General features: G+C 38.3%; 1 protein-coding gene across 1 annotated transcript in view; it reads left to right on the top strand.

Annotated features, from left to right (window-relative positions):
• mtTFB1 (mitochondrial transcription factor B1) overlaps window positions 1-26,301 on the top strand; it is a 66,623-nt gene that overhangs the window by 10,016 nt on the left and 30,306 nt on the right. Inside the window, exons 2-4 of the mRNA XM_090380929.1 lie at window positions 7,868-8,205; window positions 17,090-17,172; window positions 25,943-26,214. Coding sequence (XP_090237055.1) covers window positions 7,897-8,205; window positions 17,090-17,172; window positions 25,943-26,214 — 664 coding nt within the window. The 5' untranslated portion in view covers window positions 7,868-7,896. The remainder of the gene's footprint in view (window positions 1-7,867; window positions 8,206-17,089; window positions 17,173-25,942; window positions 26,215-26,301) is intronic.

Below are 26,301 nucleotides of genomic sequence, written 5' to 3'. Positions count from 1 at the left end.
AGGGTGTTTTTTTGGCTGATGCTATATAAGTTTGTTTCCTTGCATCATGTGTCTTTGCTAATGCTAATCTAACTACGATCATGGCTAAAGGGATGGCTTTTGCTTTCATAAAGGTGACTACAGGAGTCTCAGACATTTTTTAAATTCTGTATACTGGGATAAACTGATGATGTTACCAACGTTGAATTCTAAATGGGAAGCCTTCAGGGACTTAATTTTGCAGGCTACTAGGCTTTTTATTCCAACTAAGAAATATTGTTCATGGTTTAGGCCTAAATGGATGTCAGATGAACTAATGAGGATCATGGTAGAGAAGAAAAATGTATGGGATGCCTGTAAAGTATCAGGTGACACAGAAACCTGTGTCAGATATAAACTAGTCAGGAATCAAGTCACAAAGAAGGTAAGGCAGGCTACGAAAAATCCTTGTCAAAGGATGCAAAGAAAAACAGCAAAGGGTTATTTACTTATGTAAACTCTAGAAGGAAAGGAATGAATCAAATTGGACCACTTAAAATAGATGGGTTGACTATTAATGATCATACTAAGGTAGCTTATAAACTGAAGGAGTATTTTGCATCGACATTCACACGAGTTATTCAGCGAGGGGAATGCCAGGTAGTTGATTGGTGGAACAGACTTCCATCTTTTGTTATGGAAGTTGATATCCAAATTAAATTTAAGGCTGATCTGGACAGGCAATTGAAAGGAATGGAGGGGTGAATTGGGAGCATTTTTTTTTTTGGCTGATACTGCATAAGCTTGCTTTCTTGCATCCTATGCCTCTACTAATGCAAAGTACACAGTCGAAGAGAGTGATCTTTTAGGCACCTCTGATCACAACTTGGTGATTGCCTCTTCTTCAATGGAGCCTTTATCTCATGGCTATTCCCAACCTCTTGTTGTTTGGTATTACAAGAATGCAAGATGGGATGACCAGCGATATTTCTTTTCTTTGCTCGGATTACCGTTTCAAAACTTCTGATATCAGCATTTGCTCAGATCATGTCAGTGAAATTATACTTGTAGGAATGGAATCCTTTATTAAGGATTCCATTCCTACAAGTATAATTCCTACTTAATCCAAACTCCACTTTAAAATCTCATCCTTTATCTAAACATTGGTTTTCCAATAAACGTGAAAAGAACGTTTCATATCGTAAATTGGTTTGTTTCCAATTCTTCAGTTTCATTTTCTACCTGCACCAAAGATTGTAACCATCGTAAAGCAGTTATTAATAAGTCCAAACTAGATTTTGAACAGACTCAGAGTAAAAAACTTGCTTCTTGCCCTAATGGTAGCCGAACGTTCTGGTATCTTTAAAAACTATTGGCGGCAACATTTGCCCATCTCTGCTCCCACCCATATCAAAATCAGTTGGTTCTATTGTCACTTCAGCCAAGGATAAAGCTGAACTGCTAGCATCCCATTTTTCTTCCAACTCATGTATTAATGATCTTGGTAAAACAACTCCCACCATTCCCAACATGTTCCATTCAATGCCTCCTGTGGTCTTCCGTGAAAAGGATTTTGATAAATCTTGATGCTAAGAAAGCTCCAGGTTCTGATGGTACTTCTCCACTTGTTCTCAAAACCTGTGCTCCTAAACTTACTCCTGTTCTTTGCCACCTATTTTCACTTTCTTATTGCAAAGGTGTTTTTCCTTCAGCTTGGAAATTTGCTCATATCCAGCCAGTTCCTAAAAAGGGTGACAAATTCCTCCCATCCAGTTATCGTCCCATTGCAATTATTTCTACTCTTTCTAAAGTAATGAAGAAATCAATTAACTGCTAACTCTTAAACTATGTAGAAACCTCCCATCTGATCAACAATTGCCAGTATGGATTCCATCAGTGTTGTTCCACTGATAATATTCTGGCTTATGTCACCCATTTATGGAAAAGTTTGGTGAAGCAGAAACAGTTTCTCTTGACATCTCAAAGGCTTTTGATCATCTTCTAAACAAGCTTCCATCTTATGGTTTCCCAACAGTGTTTTGTAATTGGTTATCCAGTTTTCTCTCTGACCGCTCCTCCCATCCAGTTATCGTCCCATTGCAATTATTTCTACTCTTTCTAAAGTAATGAAGAAATCAATTAACTGCTAACTCTTAAACTACGTAGAAACCTCCCATCTGATCAACAATTGCCAGTATGGATTCCATCAGTGTTGTTCCACTGATAATATTCTGGCTTATGTCACCCATTTATGGAAAAGTTTGGTGAAGCAGAAACAGTTTCTCTTGACATCTCAAAGGCTTTTGATCATATTCTAAACAAGCTTCCATCTTATGGTTTCCCAACAGTGTTTTGTAATTGGTTATCCAGTTTTCTCTCTGACCGCTCACTGAGGACGATGGTAGATGGCTCTCTATCTTCTCACTTCCCCACTAATGCTGGTGTCTACCATCGTCCTCAGTGAGCGGTCAGAGAGAAAACTGGATAACCAATTACAAACCAATTTGAGAAACCTTGCCCTGCTCAATCAGTTTCCACTTCTCGAATATCCGCTGCTAATTCCTTAAATGCGATCTCCAGGTAATTCTCCAGTGAGGCAAGACAACTTAGTTGATTTCAATCCTTCTAAACCTCAGTCCTGTCTTATGGCTCGCAAATTTGATTCTTCTGCTCCTATGCTTATTTTTGGTGACACTCTGATTTCTAGGCAAAATGATATATCTCTTTTGGGGATTACCCTGACTTCTAATCTCTCTTGGCACAAGTACATTACAAATATTGCTTCCTCTGTATCTAAAAAACTTGTTTTTCTCTTTCGCTGTCGGTATTACTTTTTTTCCAAACAGCTGTTCACTATGTACAAATTGCAAATCCGCCTTACCATGTAATGTTGTTCCCACATCTGGGGCGGTGCCCCAAAAACCTCTCCCAGGCTTCTAATTTCCATTCAGAAGAGGGCAGTTAGGTTAATTAATGACTCGTCTCTAACAGAGTCTCTCCACTCTCTGTCTCATAGATGTGCTGTTTCTGCTGCATGCCTTTGCTACAGATACTTCCATGGGCACTGTTCTTCTGAATTGGCTTCTATAATTCCTGCTCTCTCTTTCAGAACAGTCTGAACACGTGCCACCACCAGCCAACATCCATTTACTGTCCAACTTCAAACTCACAGAACCAACTTTTCACCTTCCTCGTTTGTTCATTCAACTGCTGTTTTCTGGAACAAACTTCCTTCATGGGTATTTCCTGAAAATTTCAGTCTACAAATATCTTATTTCATTGTCTCAACCTCCAACCGAAGCACAGTACTAAGTACTATAGGTTCTAATACCTCTCATGTTTTGGGGTTTTCATAAAAAGAAAAAAAAAAAAAAAAAAAACAGAAGATCCAACAAAAAAAAAAAAAAAAAAATCAGTTGATCAGGCAAAATTTTATTCCAATTTTATCATTAAAAGCTTCAAAAAAAAAAAAAAATCAGTTGATCAGGCAAAATTTTATTCCAATTTTATCATTAAAAGCTTCAAAAAAAAAATATATATATATTATTATTAGCCATAAGGTGCAAGGAAGCCTGAGGCTTATGCTGCACCAGCCAGTCCATGTGCAGTCACCTAAATTAGCATTAGCATTAGTAGAGGCATTTGATGCAAGAAAGCAAGCTTATGCAGCATCAGCCAAAAAAAAAAAAAAAAAAAAAAACCCACTTCCACTTCACCCCTCTGTTCGTTCAAAATACCTGTCCAGCTGAGCCTTAAACTTATTTAGGCTATCAACCTCCACCACAAGGGATGGAAGTCTGTTCCACCAACCAACCACCCGCTGTCTAAAGGCAAATTTCCGCACGTCTATCCTACATCTGTCTTTCCTCACTTTGAATTTATGCCCTCTCAGGTGATTTTTCTGAGCTAGAGGAAGAATCCCATCAGCATTGAGCATGCTTAAACCATTCAAGGCTTTATACACCTCTATCAGATCACCTCGCTGGTGCCTAGTCTCCAGACACTGTAATTTGCAAAACTTAAGCCTTTCTTCGTAAGAGCACATCTTTGTTCCATTCACTAATCTTGTTGCCCTTCTCTGTACTCGTTCCAGCAGCTCTACATCCTTCTTGAAATGAGGTCTCCAGATCTGTATACAGTACTCTAGGTGTGGCCTGACCATCGCCTTATACAATGGAATAATCACCTCCTTATCCCTGCTGGAAAAATTCCTGTATATCATTGACAATACTCCATGAGCTACTCTTGCAGCCCGTCTGCACTGCTCAGAGAACTTCATATCTGCCTGCACAACCACCCCCAAGTCCCTTTCATTCTCTACCACTGTCAGTGTAGTACCCCAGAGTTGATACGTTGCTCTGGGGTTGCTGTTTCCCATGTGTAGTACTTTACATTTATCAATGTTAAACTTCATTTGCCACCTCTCAGCCCATCTGCTCAACCTTTCCAGATCCTGTTGCAGCAGCATAGTGTCAGTAGTGTCCTTGACAACCCTGCCAACCTTTGTATCGTCTGCAAACTTGGACATTAAGCCCGATATACCATCATCAATATCATTTATAAATACAGAAAACAATAATGGACCCAACACTGAGCCCTGAGGGACTCCACTAATAACATCAGTCCACGATGAGCAGTGTCCATTGATTACCACTCTCTGTCTTCTCCCCCTCAACCACCCCTTTATCCATAGCAGCAATTTGCCTCCAATGTCACACTGCTCCAATTTGTGTAGCAGTCTTCCATGTGCAACAGTATCAAAAGCCTTTCTAAGATCCAAGTATATAATATCAAAGTTATTCCCTGCATCCAGTTCTTTTGTGACTGCATCATAGTATCCAATCAAGTTGGTCAGGCAAGACTTCCCCTTAACAAAACCATGCTGTGTCTGAGCTATAACTGAAGTCTTGTCTAAATGATCCTGCAGTGCTTCTTTAACCAGTGCCTCCATTAATTTTCCTGGAACAGAAGTTAAGCTCACAGGTCTATAATTACTTGTGTCAGCCTTTGATCCTCCTTTGTGAATTGGGGTCACATTTGCACCTTTCCAGTCTATGGGTACCTCCCCTGAGTCCAAGGAAGCTCTCATAATTATGGCTAAGGGTTTGCTTACTTCCTTTGCTGCCTCCTTTAATATAACTGGATAGATCCCATCCACCCCGGGTGCCTTTCTTGTGTTTATCTTCAACAGTTTCTCCTCCACTTTACTCCCAGTTATTTCAAGATTCTGTAGCTTACTGCTAGAGTTGAATACACCTCTGGCATTCCCCTCGCTGAATAACTCCTCATGTGTGAATGTCGATGCAAAATATTCATTTAGTTTGTTAGCTACCTGAGCAGGATCATCAACACTTGACCCATCAATATCAAGTGGACCAATCTGATTCATCCCCTTCCTTCTAGAGTTTACATAAGTAAAGAACTCTTTGCTGTTTTTCTTTGCATCCCTTGCCAAGGATTTCTCGTAATCTGCCTTCGCCTGCCTAACCTCCTTTGTAACTTGGTTGCATATCAACTTGTATCTATCATAGGCTTCTGTGTCATGTGTTAATTTGTATGTATCCCATGCATTTTTCTTCTCTGCCATATGCCTCATTAGTTCATCTGACAACCATTTTGGCCTAAACCTTGAACAATATTTCTTAGTTGGTATGTAAAGCCTAGTAGCTTCCAAGATAAGTTCTTTGAATGCTTCCCATTTTGAATTTGCTGTTGGTAACATCATCAGTTGGTCCCACTGTATAGAATTTAAATACTGTCTCAGTCCATCGTAGTCGCCTTTACGGAAGCAATAACCCTTCCCTTTACCCCTATGATCACTGCCACCTAGTGGTTCATTTATCTGCAGATTCTTAATGCATGAAGAATCACTGCTGATAATCAAATCAAGAGTATTACTCCCTCTAGTTGCCTCCCGAACATGCTGATGTAGAAAACAATGATCCAATAAATCCACAAAAGTCCTGCTAGTGTGTGAGTAACCAGCCCCCAAATTCCAGTCAATATCTGGGAAATTAAAATCTCCCATTATAAGACACTCTGATTTACTGGCCCACTCTATTTCCCTGTACAGTTCTTATTATACTCATCAGAGTCATTAGGCCTATAGCACACTCCTACTCTCAATTTTGATCTCCCAATGTTTATGTCACACCAAACTGACTCCACACTGCACTGTCCAGCGATGTCGACTGGCTTCACTTCCTTGGTTTTTATGTGTTTCTTAACTAATAACATAACCCCTCCCCCTTCCTATCCTGTCTATCCTTTCTGTAGACGTTGTACTCCCCAAATTGCAGTTCTGCATCCCTTATATCTGTGTGACACCACGTCTCTGATATCCCAACAATATCTGCCTTCGATGTTTTGAGCAAAACCTCAAATTCATCAAATTTATTTACTAAACTCCTAGCATTGGTGTACACACAAGTATACCTGCACCTGTTTCTATTCTTAGCTACCCTAACACAACCCATGTGTTTACTTGTACTGCAATGGCTCCCAGCAGTCTCTGAAATACCATGCATCTTGTTTTTCAGGCTTCTGCTCATTCTAATAGAAGCAGTGCAAGAATCTCTTTCACCTCTGCCAGTGGCTACTGTCAATCTATTGGTCTTTGTCTCCCCCCAAGCTAGCAGTTTTCCGACCCACCTAACACTGCCTCGATAGCATCAGCAAATATTCTTGCACCCTTTCTATTTAAGTGTATCCCATCCCTGTAGAAGCAATCTCTCCTGTTAACAAGTACAGTCCAGGCTGAAAAAAATTCTACCCCTTGAGCCTTGCACAATCTTTCCAGGGCCGAATTGATCGACAAGGCTCTCATCATATACTCCCTCCTATCGTGTCTGGGCGGAATTGCAGACACTTTCAAATTCAACCCTAATTCTCGGCTTTTGTTCAACAGTGACCTGTACTTGTTAAGTAATTCTGCCGGTCTCCTACTCTTAATATTATTAGTGCCAACGTGTACAACTATATCACCTTTTGTGCCCTTAAAAGATGATATTCGCTCTACAACGTCATCAACCTTTGCCCCTGGCAGACATACCCTGTTCCTGTTCCACCTATCTTTTTTACAAAGCATGTTCCCCGTTTCCCTGACAATAGAGTCACCAACAACTACTAGTTCCTTCGGGACCAGCGCATTCTGCCTTAGGGGTTGTCTCTGTGTTACGCGATGCCCAAGTGCAAGCTCTGGCGTTGATGTGGGCAGCTGAGAGCTTGATGGGCCCCTCAATTTAGTTTCTTCGAGGGCATCCACCCTGTCCTTCAACCCTGTCCTCCAAATCCTTGCATTCATTCTAAAACTGAAACAGTATCACCCTGGATTCATTGTCATTATTATTTATTTATTTAATGTCATTTATTTATCATTACACTGAATAATAAAATACTGGATGCAAGCTAAAAACTGCATATATACTATGAAAAAGAAATTAAGCTTAATTTGACCTTCTCCTATTGATTCTTTAATTTAGCAAAGAGATGGAGGGTTCTGTGAACTTTGCTATGTTGTATCTTTAGGTAATATGAATTCCTTAAAATATAATATCAGTTTTGTATTAATAGATATGTATAAATAGGATTTAATTTATAGGAAAATATTTGTTTATTATTATCTTTTATTTCAGGTTAATGACCACAAAGGTTAAAAAATTAACCTGTATAATAAATTATGCTATGAATTTTTAAGTATAATAGGTATGTTTATTAAACCTATAATATAATTATAGGTATAATAAATTTAATATTACACAGTTAAATGCAATAAATAATATATAATATATTTAAATAATAATAATAGAGTGCTTATTAAATAATATAAAATTTATAAATATATTTAATAAACAAAAAATTTATGAAGTATAATAATGTTTTTGTGTTTATTATTTTTTTATTAATACAGGTTAATAAGAAATTTATGTCAGTGAAAAAATGGCGACAAAAGCAGCAGAAACTGCTCTACAGAGAGCTTACATTCAGCAGATGAGACTACCTCCTTTGCCCTCACTTGGTGATATCTTAAAATTGTATCGAGTCAGAGCTCAACGTCATATGTCACAGAATTTTATTCTTGATCCCCGTCTTTGTTATAGATTAGTTAAAGCTGCAGGAAATATTGCTGGTAGTTATGTATGTGAAGTGGGACCTGGACCAGGCAGTTTAACAAGACCTATTTTAGAAAGAGGTGCTGAGAGGGTGGTAGTCATTGAAAAGGATCGTAGATTTTTGCCATCATTAGAGGTAAATTTAAATAATTATTGTTTAACCCTGCTTTTCTCCTTGGATTTCTTTGACTCAAGGTGAACTTCAATTCCCAGTAATTTTTTTATTTTTTAACATTTTTCTGTAATGTTTAATGACATTGTGTAATCAAGCCCTGAGTTGTGATCGAAACACATCTTTTTATGATAGTTACTGAAGAATGTTATGCGGGAGCTTTCAAAGTTATTCTCCTGTCTTTCTGACCCCTATATACCCACAGGAAAGGGAGGGAATGGGATTTGATTTTGACCTCAGACTGTCTCTGAGGTCAAGTTGGATTTATTGCTGATGTCACATAATCTCTACTGAATGGGATTGAGCTATGATACTCTCACTTTACAAATTCCCATCCTTATTCCTAATCTCCTTAGGATGTCATTATTCCTATTAACCCTAGGAATGAGACATTGTTTGACTGTACCTTCTAACTGCTGTCTCCTTGAAGTCTGCATCTGACAAGAATCTTCTCTTCCACATTCATATCACCCTGAACAAATGGTGGCACTTTTCAATTGCCAGTTCCACTTTAAGTGCTGATGCCTAGCTGTCCAGAGATAGATAACCTTGCTGACTCTGGACTTAGTCTAGGCTCAGCAAGGACCAGATGTCTGGCCTTTGGAACTATCAGTGGTGGGATCACATAAAAAAAAGTTGGAATACACTTATTTCAAAAAATAATAATAATACATAATTTAATGCTACCAACAGACTTTTTAAGTAATTTTTCAATTCTTCTTGGAGTTCACAATGATTTTCAGCAATATCCAAATAAACTTCAATTAAAAGCTGTGTGATGCTTGACATTACTTTCATACATAACTGCTTTAGTGACAACAGTGTCCAGCTTTTTGATTGAATGATGATGACACTTTTTTAATGCCTACACATAACCACTTTCACTCAGCAGTGAGAAATGACAGTTGTTTAAGTAGCTGCATAGAAAGGTTTTCCTCCTGGAATACTTGTCAAAATTTTCCTTCAAAATTTCCCAAAAAGTGTTAATTTTTTAGGATGAACATGAAAATGAAATTTTCATGTTCATCAAACAAAGCAGTTTATATTCATTAATTTCTAAAGTTAATTAATTGAAATATGTATGTATGTATTCACTATATGTACAACAAAGCAACCAGTTAATGGTGAGCTTCATTTTTCCAAGTTATTGAAAATGGATACACTTAACCTCTCCAAAGGGTCTACTGCATAGTGGATACTTTCTTTTTTTCTCTCTACAAAATTAACACTTTGTAGAGAGATTTCACCATATTACCTATTGAGAGATAAAATTATGGTTGCTTAGAGAAACAGGTAATTTCCTTTGTGTAACCTATATATTATATATGAAAGTAGCTGTTATTTTGCACCTCACCATATAAATTTATGTGGATACATAATACATGCATTGTTTAGATCTACTCATCCTGACAGTATTCTTATTTTGCCAGAATCATTTCAAAGCTGAATCCTAACAGCAAATAGATGGGAAAGTTACATTTTCATAAGAATTATCTGTATTATCTACAAACTAATAAGTAGCATTAGTAGAGGCATGTGATGCAGGAAAGCAAGCTTATACAGCATCAGAAAAAAAAAATCGTTTCATCCCATCCATTCACTCCAAACGTTTGTCCAGCTGTTCCCTTTAATATTAAAGTAATTAAAGTAATATTAATTAAAACATTAAGTTATATTAATATTGAAGTACAGGCTGGCCTCGATTAACGCAATTAATTCGTTCCGCGAGCGCATCGCGCAAAATGGAAACGCGTTAATCGAATATAATAATCAATAGGAAAAATTATAATTGGTCCTTGACCTCCATTGACTCTATTAGCAGGAGACAAACAAGTAACACAACTTTTTCTGATGGTTGATGGAACACACCGAGGTGGGCAGCAGGCAAACATTTGTATATTGACCGTACGACTCGCGGTAAGCTTAATGCGCGATTCAAATCTTTTTCAACTATCCCATAAAAAAAAAAAAAAAGATCGTGTTAACTGGAAATTTGCATCGTATAAAATGAAAAGTGGTATAATTTTTCAAATAGCGTTAACTGAAAATTGCATTAATCGAACTTGCGTTATGCAAGGCCTGGCTGTATTAGAGTAATATTAAAATATTATTAAAGTAATATTAAAACTTTTCACTAATTTCTAGTTTTCAACAACTTTTAAGATTCCTTGTATAGAATTTGTGCTCACTAAAAACATGGATAGTTTTAAGTGAGTACAAGTTTATGGGGCACCTACACTGCACTGTAAACTTTAAATTTAATTTGTTTTGCAGGATATCATCAAAGTAAAATTAATAAAACTTTTTTTGATAACCCCAAACATGAAAAGTATTAGAATAAATAATACTTTAGTACCTTGTGTATGGGATGAAGGTTGAAAAGACAGAAGATACTTGTTGACACTGCATGTATATACTTTGTGTTCACCTGCTGGAAGTTTTTCTAGAAATTATCATTGATATAGTTATTAAGACATTGAATGATGGATGGCCTGAGTTTTTTTTTTTTTTTTGTTTTTCACTAATCAATACAGCCATACCCTTCTAGTGATCTCTCGATGTAGTCACCTGTGCATACAGTGATACTCCAGATCCAATTCTCACTGAGTTATACTAACATTATAGGAATCTAGCTTGTTTGCTGTGCACTGCAAATCATGGAAATTTGGAAGGAGAGATCCCCCCCTTCAGTAGTTGAGTGGACCCAGCTTCAACATGTCACTTTGTTCCCTTCTTTTAAAGGATTGGAAACCCTAGAGTTCTCTGATCCTTTAAAAGAAGTTAGTTGGATTAGAAGAAGTTAGTTTAATTAGTTAGTTGGTTCACTTCTAAGGGTCAGCCATGCAAATGCCATGCCTCTGTCCTCATACTCCAAGGAGCAGTTGAGCAGGCAGAGGTGCAGATATGGTGCCCAGCATTACACTCCCGGGCACATATAATTATCCCAATTATATGTGTGTTTGAAGTGAACAGATAATGGATTCAGTTCACTTCTTGTATTATTCATTCAACCAGCTCTAAAGCAGTCTGAGGCAAAATATGGAAAACAAAGGAAAATACACATTACACACTTCAGCAGTCTTGGATTATAATGGATCTTTAAGTCGCTAGTGCAGATTCAACTGCAGTAGCCACAAGTTCCAGTCATTATCTGGAAAGTTAAAATCCCCTATTATAAGACATTCTCTCCAGAGTTTTTCTCTTGAAAAAGAAATGTGAAAGCAGACTAAGTTTTTCCTCTAAGTGATTCTATAGCAAACCATTAGCATTGTACAAGCTGAAAATAGCACTTTCTTTCTCAGTGAAGTGCTATAGGACTTAATATGACTTGTAAAAGTAGATAACTTTCATAATGAGGTGATTAAATATCTTTTGCCCACTCTCTCTCTCTCTCTCTCCAAAATCTCTGAATTGTCTGCTCTTTTTATTTAACAGAGTCGGTTTCAGTTTTTTTTTTTTTTTTTATGAAAATCCCAAACACAAGAGTTATTAGAACCTATAGTACTTAGTACCGTGATTAGGTTGGAGGTTGAGAAGATGAAAGAAGATATTTGTTGCCATTAGACTTGAACTTCTGTAGACTGTAATTTTCGGGAAATACTTATGAAGGAGGGTTGTTCCAGAAAACGGAAGTTGAATGAATAAACAAGGAAGATGAAAGTTGGTTCTGTGAGTTTGAAGTTGGACAGTAAATCGATGTTGACTGGTGGCGGCATGTGTTCAGACTGTTTTGAAAGAGAGAGCAGGAATTATAGAAGCCAATTCAGAAGAACAGTACCCATGGAAGTATCTGTAGAAAAGGCATGCAGCAGAAACAGTATGTCTATGAGACAGAGAATGGAGAGACTCTGTTAGAGAGGAGTCATTAATTAACCTAACTGCCCTCTTCTGAATGGAATCTAGAAGCCTGAGAGAGGTTTTGGAGGCACCGCCCCAGATGTGGGAACAATATTCCATGGTAGGGCAGATTTGCGATTTGTACAGAGTGAACAGCTGTTTAGAAGAAAAGTAATGCCGAAAGCGAAAGAGAAAACCAAGTTTTTTAGATGCAGAGGAAGCAATATTTGTAATGGGCTTGTGCCAAGAGAGATTGGAAGTAAGGGTAATCCCCAAAACAGATATATCATTTTGCCTGGAAGTCGGAGTGTCGCCAAAGATAAGCATAGGAGCAGAAGAATCCTTTTTGTGAGATATAAGGCAAGACAGAATTTTAGAAGGATTGAAATCAACTAAGTTGTCTTTGCCCCACTGAAGATCGGCATTTAAGGAATTGGTAGCGGATATTCGAGAAGTTGAGGTTGATTGAGCAAGGCAAGGTTTTTCAAAATGGAAAGTGGAATGCAATGTGCTGTCATCGGCAAAACTATGGATAAGATTTCCAGTCAATGGAAGAAGGTCATTAATATACAAGAGGAAAAGAGTGGAGGAAAGAACTGAACCTTGGGGGACACCAGCATTAGTGGAGAAGTTAGAAGACAGAGAGCCATCTACCATCACCCTCAGTGAGTGATCAGAGAGAAAACTGGAAAAAACAATTACAAAAAACAGTTGGCAAACCATAAGATGGAAGCTTGTTTAGAAGACCTTTATGCCAAACTTGATCAAAAGCATGTGAGATGTCAAGAGCAATTGCTTGTGTTTCACCAAACTTTTCCATTGAATATGCCCATAAATGGGTAGCATAAGCCAGAATATCACCAGTGGATCGACACTGACGGAATCCATGCTGGCAATCATTGATCAGATGGAAGGTTTTTAGGTAGTTTAAGAGTTGGAGGTTAATTGATTTCTCCATTACTTTAGAAAGAGTAGAAGTAATTGCAATGGGATGATAATTGGATGGGAACGACTTGTCATCCTTTTTAGGAACTAGCTGTATATGAGAAAATTTCCAAGCAGAAGGAAAAACACCTTTGGAATAAGAAAGTGAAAAAACATGGCAAAGAACAGGAGTAAGTTCAGGAGCACAGGTTTCGAGAACAAGTGGAGAAATACCATCAGGACCTGAAGCTTCTTTATCATCGAGATTCGTCAAAATCCTTCTGACGGAAGACCACAGGAGGCATTGAATGGAGCGAGTTGGGAATGGTGGAAGGTGTTTTTTCCCAAGATCATTAATACACGAGTTGGAAGAAAAATGGGATGCTAGCAGGTCAGCTTTATCCTTGGCTGAACTGACAACAGAACCATCTGGTTTTGACAGAGGTTGGAGCAGAGATGGGCAGAAGTTGCGGCCAATATCTTTGGCAAGAGACCAGAATGCTAGGCTACCATTAGGGCAAGAAGCAAGTTTTCTACTCTTAGCCTGTTCAAAATCTAGTTTGGACTGATTAATGACTGCTTTACAATTGTTTCGAGCTTTGGTGTAGGCAGAAAATGAAACTGAAGAATTTGGAAACAAGCCACTTGCGATATGCAACATTCTTCTCTTGAACAGCCTTAGCACATTTATTGGAAAACCAAGGTTTAGATAAAGGATGAGATTTTAAAGTGGAGTGTGGAATAAAGGATTCCATTCCTAGAAGAATAATTTCACTGACACGATCTGAGCAAATGTTGACATCAGAAGTTTTGAAACAATTGCCTGACCAAGGAAAAGAAATCTTGCAGGTCATCCCATTTTGAATTCTTGTAATGTCAAACAATGCAAGGTTGGGAATAGCCATGAGATAAAGGCTCCATTGGAGAAGAGACAATCACCAAGTTGTGATCTGAGGTGGCTAAAGGACCATTCACTTCGACCGTATACTTAGCAGGGTTGTTTGTGAGAAAAAGATCAAGTGTCTTGGCTGTATGGTTAGGATTGTCCAGTATTCTTGTAGGTAAACGAACAATCTGTGCAAGGTCATTAGAAATTGCAAAAGCCTCAGCATCTCGACCTGCTGGGTTGGTATGACTAGAAAACGGAAGCCAGCTGGAGTTGTGAACATTAAAATCACCAAGGAAAATTACCTCACTGTTAGGAAAGTTTGACTGGAGAAAGTGAAGTTGCAAAGAGAGGAAGTCAAAGAGCTCCAAGTGATTAGTGGAGTTGGGAGAACGGTAGAGACAACAGATGAATTTGACACAATGAGGTAGAGAGATTTTAAGCCAGAGAAGATCGAAGAGTGGAGATTCCAAATTACCAATTCTCTGACAGGGAATATTTGAACGGACATATGCACAAGTACTACCTTTGAGGCGAAAGGAATCATACAGAAAATAATTTGGGCACCTGAGATGAGCAGTAGTTGAATCAACCGATAACTGAGATTCTGTCAGAAAAAGTACATGGGGTTTGGCAGACTGGAAGTGGCAATGGACATCATTGAGATTAGAATTGAGACCACCAATATTTGTGAAATGAATTAGGAAGTCCTTGGAAGGTTTAGTTTCGCAGATAAGCTTTCTCTATTAGTTTGACAATTCGTGGTGTATTTAATAATAAGAAAAAGTGGGTGGGACATGCTGTATGAAGTAATGAAATTTTTGGATATGGCGTACACGTGGTAAGAATATACTCAGATCCTTGACATAACGTGGCCTCGATAATGCTCCCCGCATACACACTACTCGGACTCCCTCCAGTCACTATCTGGCAGAGTAGAGGTAGCAAGATTATACACTAGCTGATCCGGAAGCCTCCTAGAGAGTTACCAATAGGTTCGGTCCGGTGTACTAACTAGTGGCCGGCCTGTGAAAACCGTTTTAGAGCTGTACCCTTGAAATGTAAGGAATATTGGATCTCACCACGACGTTCATCATAACCTCAAAAGTCATCAATCATACTGCATGATGGAAGAGATAGGGAAGGGTTGACCGGAACTGAGCTCTAGAGACTAAACATGGGTTCCACCACTTCAAGCCTCCAATAAGCAAAGTGGTGGTATTTCACCGGTTGATGAGTCATGTACCACCTAGTACTGCCTGGTAACATAGAGGGGCGGCGTTCCTCCATATGGTGCCACACCTCGACCCCTGGTTACGTTGGTTCACACCTGGGTGGTCACCCACAATGTACTTGTGCATGGAGGTTATACCCAGGATTACTAACAGTCCCACCATCGTGAAGGTGCAAGCAGAAGATTTGGCTGTCACAGACCGTCCGGACTTTGCCGAAATTGGGTCCACTTGACTTGAGTGTCACCCGAATATCAGTTCCATCAGCGTTTTAGACTCCCAGGTAGCAAGTACAGCTTGTCTGGCATATCTGAGAGAATGTCTGTGACAACTTCAAGGACCATTTAATTTGCAGACTGGTGCAAGTTCTTATCCTAATTGTCGTCATCTGAATCTTCTGTGGATTTCTCCTTCTTGAAATACTCTCCTTTGAAATTCTTACGCTTTTGCCACCATTGTAGCCACGCATTAAATGCTCTTGCAAGCCATTTTTCGAAATAATATGAAGTGCTTCCATTGTGGCTCTGTGAGCATCATTGTTAGATGTGAAATGCTTGCCTTTCAGAGCTTTCTTCAGACATGGAAACATGAAGAAATCACACAGGGCTAAGTTTGGTGAATAAGGGGAATGTGGCAGAACCTTGGCACCTATGGCAGTGATCACTGGCAGCACGATATTAGCCGTATGAGCCTGCCATTGTCTTGATGGAGAAACAACTTCACACTGGAAAGTTCTTGACATTTCTCACAAATGGCGTGGCAGAGTTTTACTCTGAGAACTTCAGAATATGCTTCCTTATTCATAGTTGTTTCATGAGGTACAAAATGTGTAACAAGAATGCCTTTTATGTCAAAAAAACAAAAACCATTTGTTTATCAGCTGAACGAGAAGGTCAAAATTTCTTAGGTCTTAATGAATCGGAATGTTTCTACTTACCCGACTGTTGTTTTGTTTCTGGATCATAATGAAAAATCCAAGTTTCATCACAAGTCACTATTTGATTTAAGAAGTTTTGAGCCTGTGTTTCAAAATTATCAAGCATTTCTTTGCACGTCTACTCTTTGCTGTTTTTGTTCTAGAGTCAAATTGTGTGAAATCCAGCAGGCACAGATTTGCAACATTTTCAGGTGATCTTTCGCAATATAGTGAGTACTACCATATAAAAACATTCTAACAGCTAATTCGTGAAGTGTAATTCAGCTGTCTTCACCCAAGATTTCCTGGGCTTTTGCAATTTGCTCAGGAGTTGTTGAGGAGGAGAACTGACTGGGTGTTGGGTCATCTGCAACAGACTCACGGCCTTCACTGAATCACTTGTGCCATTTAAATATGGCTGTCCTACCAAGACACTCAATAACATACACTTCATTCATTTCTTTTAACTGTTTCCAATGCATTTAAGCTCCATCTGACACAATAATGAATCGCATGTTGCTGTTCAATCCGTATGTCCGACATGATACTTGCTTCAAAGCGATTGTCAGTGACATGCAGCTAAAAGAACGCTCTTCACGCAACACTAGCTTGACAAGTACTGGAATGCGCATGCAGAGGCTGCTCAATAGTGATCAGGGAGAGCTCCTCTAGTAGCAGTTATGGAAAGTTTGTTCAAGAAACATAAAATCTTGCACCAGTCCAAAAATTAAATATACCCTCTCATATAAATGCATTTTTGAATCATCTTATACACTTTTGTTTCTTTATCTGTTTTTGAGATTTACTTATTTTTAGTTTTTATATGTTTTGACCTGGTAACATATTTGTAGTTGCTATTGATTTCATTATTGGACCCGATGCCTCATGGCCTAAGTTTCAAACTTGCCAAAAAATTTCAAATCAAATCAAAATCTGTTCATGGCCCAGAAGCAAAAAAATATTGCTATTATTGTAGTTTGATTTTTATTAAATAGAATAACAGTTTTTTTTGTTTTTTTTTTCATTTTTTTTTTTTTTTTTTTTTTTTTATAGCTGTTAGCAGATGCATCATATGGAAGAATGAAGATTATTATTGGGGATGTTATGGACCAGTCTTTTAAAAACTTTTTTCCTGGGTAATAATGAACATTAGATTTATTAAATGGTGTTTTTGCTTTTTTGTTTTTTTGCTTTTTTCTCCAAAATATGAATGACTTCTATATTGAAATTAAATTTAAAACGTAATTCCCAGTCATATTAGAAGAAAGCTTGGTATTCTCAATCATTATAGAAGAAACCTTGGTATCAAATATACTAAGTACCACATTGAGAATTATCATGATGTACTGTAACATAAGCAATATAAAGATGGGTTGAATGCTTGGTGTCTTCAAGTTAAGAGGAAGAAATTATTAAAATTCATTTAATACTGTTGAAATTAAATGACTCAGATATTTCCAGGCAGTTATTTCTCTTTTGACAGTGGAAGAATGAAAGCGAAGAAACAGAGAAGAAACCCATAAACCTGTTATTTTATTAAGTGGCTGCAATAGCACAATTTAGATTGAAGTTATAAACTGTTTCTGGCCTCATTAATCTAGATTATGATGGGAAATTTGTTTGTGTCTATATGTGATATATATGAAAAATAAATTAATAGTTTTAATAAAATTTGCCCAAAAAATCTTTCTGAAAGAACCACATATAAAATTTCATGAAAAATTTGTCTACCAGAAGTTCAGTTGTTTCATAGACAAAGGGATGAATGTATTTGGTTTCTTTAAGCATTTCTTTATTACTATTTTTTTTTCTGCTTTTCTTTGCACTTGATACATTTACAACAAATGTAAAGAAAAGCAACAAAAACTTCTTTACCTGATCCTGCTCAGGTTGCTGACAAATTGAACAGGTATTTTGAATTTACATTCAAACATGAGGCATTCTTTAGGAAAGGGGAACAGAAGTTTATTAAACTCTAACAGGGAGCTAAATGATTTTGTGATAACTGAGAGGAAAGTATAAGAGAAAAGGGCCTTTTCTATATTGAAGATAAACATAAAAAAGGCACCTGGGGTGCATGGGATCTATCCAGCTCTCCAATCATTAGAATTAACATTAGTAGAGGCATATGATGCAAGAAATCAAGCTTATATGGCATCAGCCCAAAAAAGAAAAAAAAAAATCTGTTTCACCTATTCATTCACTCCAAATGCTTGTCTAGTTCTTCCTTATTTAAGTTGTCGACTTCCACTACGACAGATGGAAGTTCCAACTAGCAACCACCTGCTGGCTAAAGGCAAATTTCGGCACATCTATTCTGCAGTTGTCTTAATTTGAATTTATGTCCACTCAGGTGAGTAATCTGAGTAAGAGGAAGAATCCCATCAGCACTGAGCTTGTTCAAACCATTCAAGGTCTTATACACCTAAATTAGATCACCTTGCAGTTTCCTCGTGCCCAGATGCTGCAACTTGCAGAACTTCTGCCTTTATTGGTAACAGCAGCCCTTTGTTCCATTCACCAATCTCGTTGCCGTTCTCTCTCTCTACTCATTCCAGCAGCTCTACATCCTTCCTAAAATGAGGCCTCCAGACCTGTATGCAGCTCAAGGTGTGGCCTGACCATTGCCTTATACTAGCAAAATTCCTGTATATCATTGACAAGACATAATGAGCTACTCTTGCAGCCTGTCTGCACTGATCAGAAAACTTCATATCTGACTGCACAATTATCCCCAGGTCCTTTTCATTCTCCACTAACCTGAGTGTAGTACCACACAGTTAGTTCATTACTCTGAGGTTACTGCTACTCATATGCAGTACTTAGCATTTGTTAAACAATGCTAAACTTCAGTTTTATCAATCAATATCAATGATATTTATCAATATCATTGATAAATACAGAAAATAACAAGGGTCCCAACACCGAACCATTGGGGACTCCACGAAGAGCGGTGTCCATTGATTACCACTCTGTCTGTCTTTTCCCACTTAACCATCCCTTTATCCATAGCAGCAACTTGCCCTTAATGCCATATTTCTCCAATTTGTATAGTAATCTTTCATATGTGACATTTTCAAAAGATTTCCTAAAATCCAAGTATATGATATCAAAATTATTTTTTGCATCCAGTTCCTTTGCGACCACATCATAGTATCCAATGAAATTTGTCAGACAAGACCTCCCCTTAACAAGCCCATGCCATGTCTGAACTATAACTGCAGTCTTATCTAGAGGATTAGCATTAGCATTAGTAGAGGCATTTGATGCAAGAAAGCAAGCTTATGCAGCATCAGCCAAAAAAAAAAAAAAAAAAAAAAACCCACTTCCACTTCATCCCTCCGTTCGTTCAAAATACCTGTCCAGCTGAGCCTTAAACTTATTTGGCTATCAACCTCCACCACAAGGGATGGAAGTCTGTTCCACCAACCAACCACCCGCTGGCTAAAGGCAAATTTCCGCACGTCTATCCTACATCTGTCTTTCCTCAATTTGAATTTATGCCCTCTCAGGTGATTTTTCTGAGCTAGAGGAAGAATCCCATCAGCATTGAGCATGCTTAAACCATTCAAGGCTTTATACACCTCTATCAGATCACCTCGCTGGTGCCTAATCTCCAGACACTGTAATTTGCAAAACTTAAGCCTTTCTTCGTAAGAGCACCCCTTTGTTCCATTCACTAATCTTGTTGCCCTTCTCTGTACTCGTTCCAGCAGCTCTACATCCTTCTTGAAATGAGGTCTCCAGATCTGTATACAGTACTCTAGGTGTGGCCTGACCATCGCCTTATACAATGGAATAATCACCTCCTTATCCCTGCTGGAAAAATTCCTGTATATCATTGACAATACTCCATGAGCTACTCTTGCAGCCCGTCTGCACTGCTCAGAGAACTTCATATCTGCCTGCACAACCACCCCCAAGTCCCTTTCATTCTCTACCACTGTCAGTGTAGTACCCCAGAGTTGATACGTTGCTCTGGGGTTGCTGTTTCCCATGTGTAGTACTTTACATTTATCAATGTTAAACTTCATTTGCCACCTCTCAGCCCATCTGCTCAACCTTTCCAGATCCTGTTGCAGCAGCATAGTGTCAGTAGTGTCCTTGACAACCCTGCCAACCTTTGTATCATCTGCAAACTTGGACATTAAGCTTGATATACCATCATCAATATCATTTATAAATACAGAAAACAATAATGGACCCAACACTGAGCCCTGAGGGACTCCACTAATAACATTAGTCCACGATGAGCAGTGTCCATTGATTACCACTCTGTCTTCTCCCCCTCAACCACCCCTTTATCCATAGCAGCAATTTGCCTCCAATGTCACACTGCTCCAATTTGTGTAGCAGTCTTCCATGTGCAACAGTATCAAAAGCCTTTCTAAGATCCAAGTATATAATATCAAAGTTATTCCCTGCATCCAGTTCTTTTGTGACTGCATCATAGTATCCAATCAAGTTGGTCAGGCAAGACTTCCCCTTAACAAAACCATGCTGTGTCTGAGCTATAACTGAAGTCTTGTCTAAATGATCCTGCAGTGCTTCTTTAACCAGTGCCTCCATTAATTTTCCTGGAACAGAAGTTAAGCTCACAGGTCTATAATTACTTGTGTCAGCCTTTGATCCTCCTTTGTGAATTGGGGTCACATTTGCACATTTCCAGTCTATGGGTACCTCCCCTGAGTTCAAGGAAGCTCTCATAATTATGGCTAAGGGTTTGCTTACCTCCTTTGCTGCCTCCTTTAATATAACTGGATAGATCCCATCCACCCCGGGTGCCTTTCTTGTGTTTATCTTCAACAGTTTCTCCTCCACTTTATTCCCAGTTATTTCAAGATTCTGTAGCTTACTGCTAGAGTTGAATACACCTCTGGCATTCCCCTTGCTGAATAACTCCTCATGTGTGAATGTCGATGCATTAGTGTAGTGCATCGATGCTACAGGATACTGTAGTGCTTCTTTAACCAGTGACTCCATTATTTTCCCTGTTACAGAAGTTAAACTAACAGGTCTGTAATTACTTGTCACCCTTTGATACATGTCCAAATTTGATCCAAATTCACCCTTTGTGAATTTGGGACACATGTGTACATGTCCAGTCCATGGGGACCTCCCCTGAGTCCAACAAAGCTTTCGCAATTATTGCTAAGGGTTTTCTTACTTCCTTTGATGCTTCCTCTAATATAACTGGATAGATCTCATCCATCCCCATGCTTTTCTTATGCTCAATTTCAACAGTTTCTCCTCCACTTTGTTATCAGTTACTACAAAATCATTTAGCTTCCTGCTAGAGTTTGATAAGCTTCTGACCTCCACTGCTGTACAGACATTCCTCGTGTGAATGTAGATGCAAAATACTCATTCAGTTTGTCAGCTACCTCAGCCGCATCAACAATCGAGCCATCGATATCAAGTGAACCTATCTGATTCATCCCCTTCCTCTAGAATTTACATAAGTAGTGCACTCTTTGCTATTTTTCTTTGCATCCTTTGTCAAAGATTTCTCATAATCTGCCTTTGCTTGCCTAACCTTTGACTTGATTATAGACTAGCTTATATCTATCATAGTCTTCTGTGTCACCTGATAATTAAATGTATCCCATGCATTTTTCTTCTCTGCTACGGGTCTGATACGGCGCCTCCGTAGCCAGGTGGGAAGGAGCAGCAGTGCATAGCACATGCTTCTTGATTAGACTGGGGTTCGAGCCTGTCACCACCAAAAATGGAGGATGCAGAAAGGTCAGGGAATGACCACTGCATATCCCGGAGCAATATGGCCTTAGTTGCTAATGCTCCTAAAAACCAAAATAACAATAACAACAATGAGTCTCATTAGTTCATCTGCTATCCATTTAGGCCTAAACTTTGAACAGTATTTCCTAGTTGGGACAAAAAGCCTAGTAGCTTCCAAGGTCATATTAAAGAGAGGAGGTAAGAAAATCCTTAGCCATAATTATGAGAGCATCTTTGGATTCAGGGAGCCCTGGAGTGGAGCTGTTGAAATGTATCCCTATTTCTTAAAGGAATATCAGAAGAAGTAGACATGAGTAATTGTTAGCTTAAAGTCTTGTTAACTTAGAGACTTGTTAGCTTAACATCTGTTCCAAGGATAAATAATGGAGTCACTGGTTAAAGAAGTAATGCAGCCCATCAAAAGAGGAATGCAATTATACTGCAGTCACAGCATGGATTTTTTAAGGGGATATTGCCTGACAATCTGATTGTTACTATGATGAAGTAACAAAGGAACTGGATGCAAAAAATAATTTTGGTATCATACATGGATTTCAGGAAAGCTTTTGATATGTTGCACATAAAAGGCTGCTATTCAAATTAGAGTAAAGTGGCATCCCTTTATACACTGCAGTGGATAAAAAAAAAAGCATGGTTGAGTGGGAGAATACATAATGGTTATTAATTTACTAATGTTTTTAGCAAGTCTTGCAGGGTTCACTGCTGGGCCAATTGTTGTTTGCTCTATTTATTAATAATATTTATGAAGGTTTATCAGGCTTAATGTCTAAGTTTGCAGAAGATACAAAGGTTGGTGAGATGGTTAATGACAGTAAATCAAAGTAAGTTACTGCAACAAGATCTAGAAAAATTAGGCAGATGAGCTGAATGGCAGTTGAAGTTTAACATTGACAAATGTCAGATATCTGCCTAATTTTTCTATATGGGAACTTTGCTATCAGGGATAAGGAGGTCATTATATCTTTGTACAAAGCAATAGTTAGGCCATCTTGGGTACTGCTTACAAGTCTGAAGGCCTCATTTAGGAAGGATGGTGGAATGGGTGCAGAGAAGGGTAACAAGATTGGTGAAGGGAACAAAAAAGGGTGCTCTTACCAAGAAAAGCTTCAGATCTGAAAATTACAGTGTCTGGAGACTAGGCATCTGTGAGGAGATCTGATTGAGGTATTTAAGGTCTTCAGTGGCCTTAAACACTTCAGTGCTAATGGCATTCTTCATTTTGTTTAGACTACACACATGAGTGGTCAGAAATTGAAATTTAGGTAGGATAGTTTCAGGATAGATATGCAGAAGTTTGCCTTCAGGCAGCTGGTAAGTGATTGTTGGAACAAACTTCCATTTATTGGCGTGGAACAGGGGCATATGCCTCTCCTTAACCAAAAATTTTAAATTAAAGAAAAAAAAATGCAGTAGGCGTTCTAAAAAAAAAAAACTCAAAAGCCTGATTGCCATGACCCCCCCCCCTTTCTTACGATGATACCTGGATACGCCACTGGTGTGGAAGTGTCTAGTTCTTCCACATTTATTCAAAGAACTAGACAAATTATTTGGGAGAATGGAAAAATTATGTGAGATTTATTATTTATTTTTATTTATTTATTTTTTTTTGGCTGATGCTCTATAAACTTGCTTTCTTGCATCAATTTGCCATTACTAATACTAATATTGGGAGGGAGAGAAGAATATATGAGGAATTCTGATAACCTCATATCTATATAAAATACACTTTTTTTATGTGATTACTATTACAAAGTTATTTGGCACCAAAATGAGTTCTGAAAGAAAGAAGAGAATGAATGTGTTATAGTGCATTTGCAATTACCAATGGATAGTAGACAAAAATATCAGTTGTACAAAATTGAAAGAAAAACAAAAATAAAGAAAAAATATCAGAAAGATAAAAAGCTCTTCCAATAGAGTTTTTTCATAAAGGATAAACTTTGTTATGCAAAATGGATAAGGCAAAAAATCTAGCTCACTGTTAAATCAATTTAAGAGTGAGTTAGTACATTAATTGGCCTGCTTACTCACTATTAGATAAATCTAACAGTGAGTTAATAACTTAATTTGCTTACTCTTTTATTTTTATCATTGAAGGTGTAAGCAGGTTCAGGTGTACCAGAAGACAGCCAAATTGGACTTTATCAAATAGATTTAGGGTGTTTTTTTTTTTTTTTTTTTTGAGAGGAATCTGTCACTCAGTCAGTTAAAGCTATAAACGAGGTTGTCACAAAAGAACCACATGTAAACAATTTTCCCTAGTATTTTTAGACTGATTATGACTTTTATAACAGTCCCATATGAACACCTGTATAAATTTAAATAGTGTGCCATTAGTGAGAAGGTACTACAGTAGATGCCGACCGGGCTAGCCAGATGGGTCAAGTGCCTGCCTAACAACCCAAAGGTATAGTGTGTTTAGGGTCTAACGGCACCAGGGGTTTCTACATAGTATACATTGTGGTGTGATACATAACATTGTATAGGCCAGAGGTTTAAAAGTGTATGGATATTGTGATGTCTAATGTTTTGTACCGTTGTTCATCTGGTCTTTTAGCCATTGGGTCTGAAATGAGACCAACCGTTGCCCACACTATACCTTGTGGAGGCAGATCAGATACACCAGTATTTTAGAGATTTACTATTTACCCTGGCAGGTCCTGCCACCTAATTATTTCCTGAGATTTCAGTGGCTAGGACCTAAAAAAAAAAGGTGGGGGGGGGGGGGAGCAACGCTAGAAATTGGGTCAAGCCAAAAGAGGTATAAGTTATGTGTGGTAGAGTTAAAATTTTTTTTTTTAGTGTGGGACTTGTGTAGTTTTGACAAGGGTCAAACGCTAGTCGCAAGATAGCTAGAGAGGGAAGGGAGACTGAAGACTGGGGGGTGAAAGACAGAAATATGGGGTCAATAGTGAAGATAACCCCAAAAGTTGGTGGGGCAGGCCTATGCCTCACCACGTGAAGATAGAGGGTGGCGGGGGGGGTACAGAGTAACCATCCCCCTGCCAAGAGAAGGGATGGAGAGTGAACCGAGTGAGGGGTAGCTGGTTTGGATCGCCTAATGACATTTCAGCAGCAAACTGCACAATGTCTTTGTCGGGTCTTCCTATGCCATTCCTGGGACATGTCCTGTCCGTGTGAGTGGTCAAGTCCAGATAATGACTCCAGTTTAAGCCAGTGGTCAATTCCAGGTTAAGTTAACGATTAGTTGTTCTTCAGATTGTAGTTGTTAGGTTTTTGTTTGGCTGAGGTATCTAAGGGTCTTTATTCTGGATGACAAGTGGTTGGTTTGTAGGAAAGTTCCTGCTAAGGTTGTGGGTATGTCCTTCTAGTAAAAAGATCCTGCGCAAACTACGTTAAGGCTTTATAATGATTGTCTTTGCTCTCCAAGAGATTGTGGGTTCGAATCCCGCCTCGAGCTTGGATTAGAGTAAAATGCAAAAACTTTGGGAGGTGCATTATGGCCACAGAAGCTGATGCGCCAACAACTAACAAAAAAAAAAAAAAAAACCTACAGTAGATCAGAAATTAACTTTGTCTCCATGTTTGCCTTCTACCATTTAGACTTTGGTAAGGCTTTTGATACTTAATGGTTCCATCAAAAGGTGAAAGCAATTCTGTGATGGAGTATAATACAGATTATGAAGCAGAGATGCATGTTTAAATGTTAATGGTGAGAGAAGTCAAAAATGAAATTTTTTAAAAGGCTTAAAGGTGCATCCATAGCCAGGTGGGCAGGAGCAGCAGTGCGTAGCACACGCTTCTTGATTAGACCGGGGTTTGAGCCCGTGACCACCAAATACGGAGGATGCAGAAAGGTCTGGGAATGACCACCACATATCTCCGGAGCAATATGGCCTTAGTTGCTGATGCTCCTAAAAAACCAAATAAATAATAATAACAAAAGTCTTAAACATTTGCTAATTAATCAGTAGTCAGTTTGTGAAACAATTTTGAAATTTTTGAAACTATTTTACAAATTGAGAATTAATTACCATATAGTAATAAATAGAGGATTAATTACCATATGGTCAGTCATTTGCATGTAACATGTCATGCTGAGACCAACTTTGACAGACATCACTAGGCTAGATTAGTTGTTTACACTGTTTATTTTAAAATATATTGATTTTTATTTATTTATAGGAAATTTTCTAAAGAATGGAATGATAATCCTCCACCCTTTCACGTTATTGCTAACTTGCCTTTCAATGTATCAACTCCTCTTATTTTAAAATGGCTGAAAGATTGTTCCCAACATACAGGACTGTTTTCTGGGGGTAGAACCCAGTTAACTCTAACTTTTCAGAAGGAAGTAGCTGAGCGTATAGTAGCATTAGAATCAACCCAACAACGTTGCCGCCTCTCTGTCATGTGTCAGCACTTGTGTATAGTAGAACAAAAATATATCATTCCTGGTAAGCCTATATCTAATTAATCTCTGAATTAAAGTGGAGTAAATCATAACTGCATGAGGAAAACTAATTTGATAATTGATAAATTAC

The sequence above is a fragment of the Mastigoproctus giganteus genome, chromosome 9 (genome assembly GCF_048544385.1).
Source record: "Mastigoproctus giganteus isolate SK-2022 chromosome 9, ASM4854438v1, whole genome shotgun sequence".
NCBI lineage: Eukaryota > Metazoa > Arthropoda > Arachnida > Uropygi > Thelyphonidae > Mastigoproctus > Mastigoproctus giganteus.
Note: the sequence above shows the minus strand (reverse complement) of the source record. Positions and strands in the feature narration are given on the sequence as shown.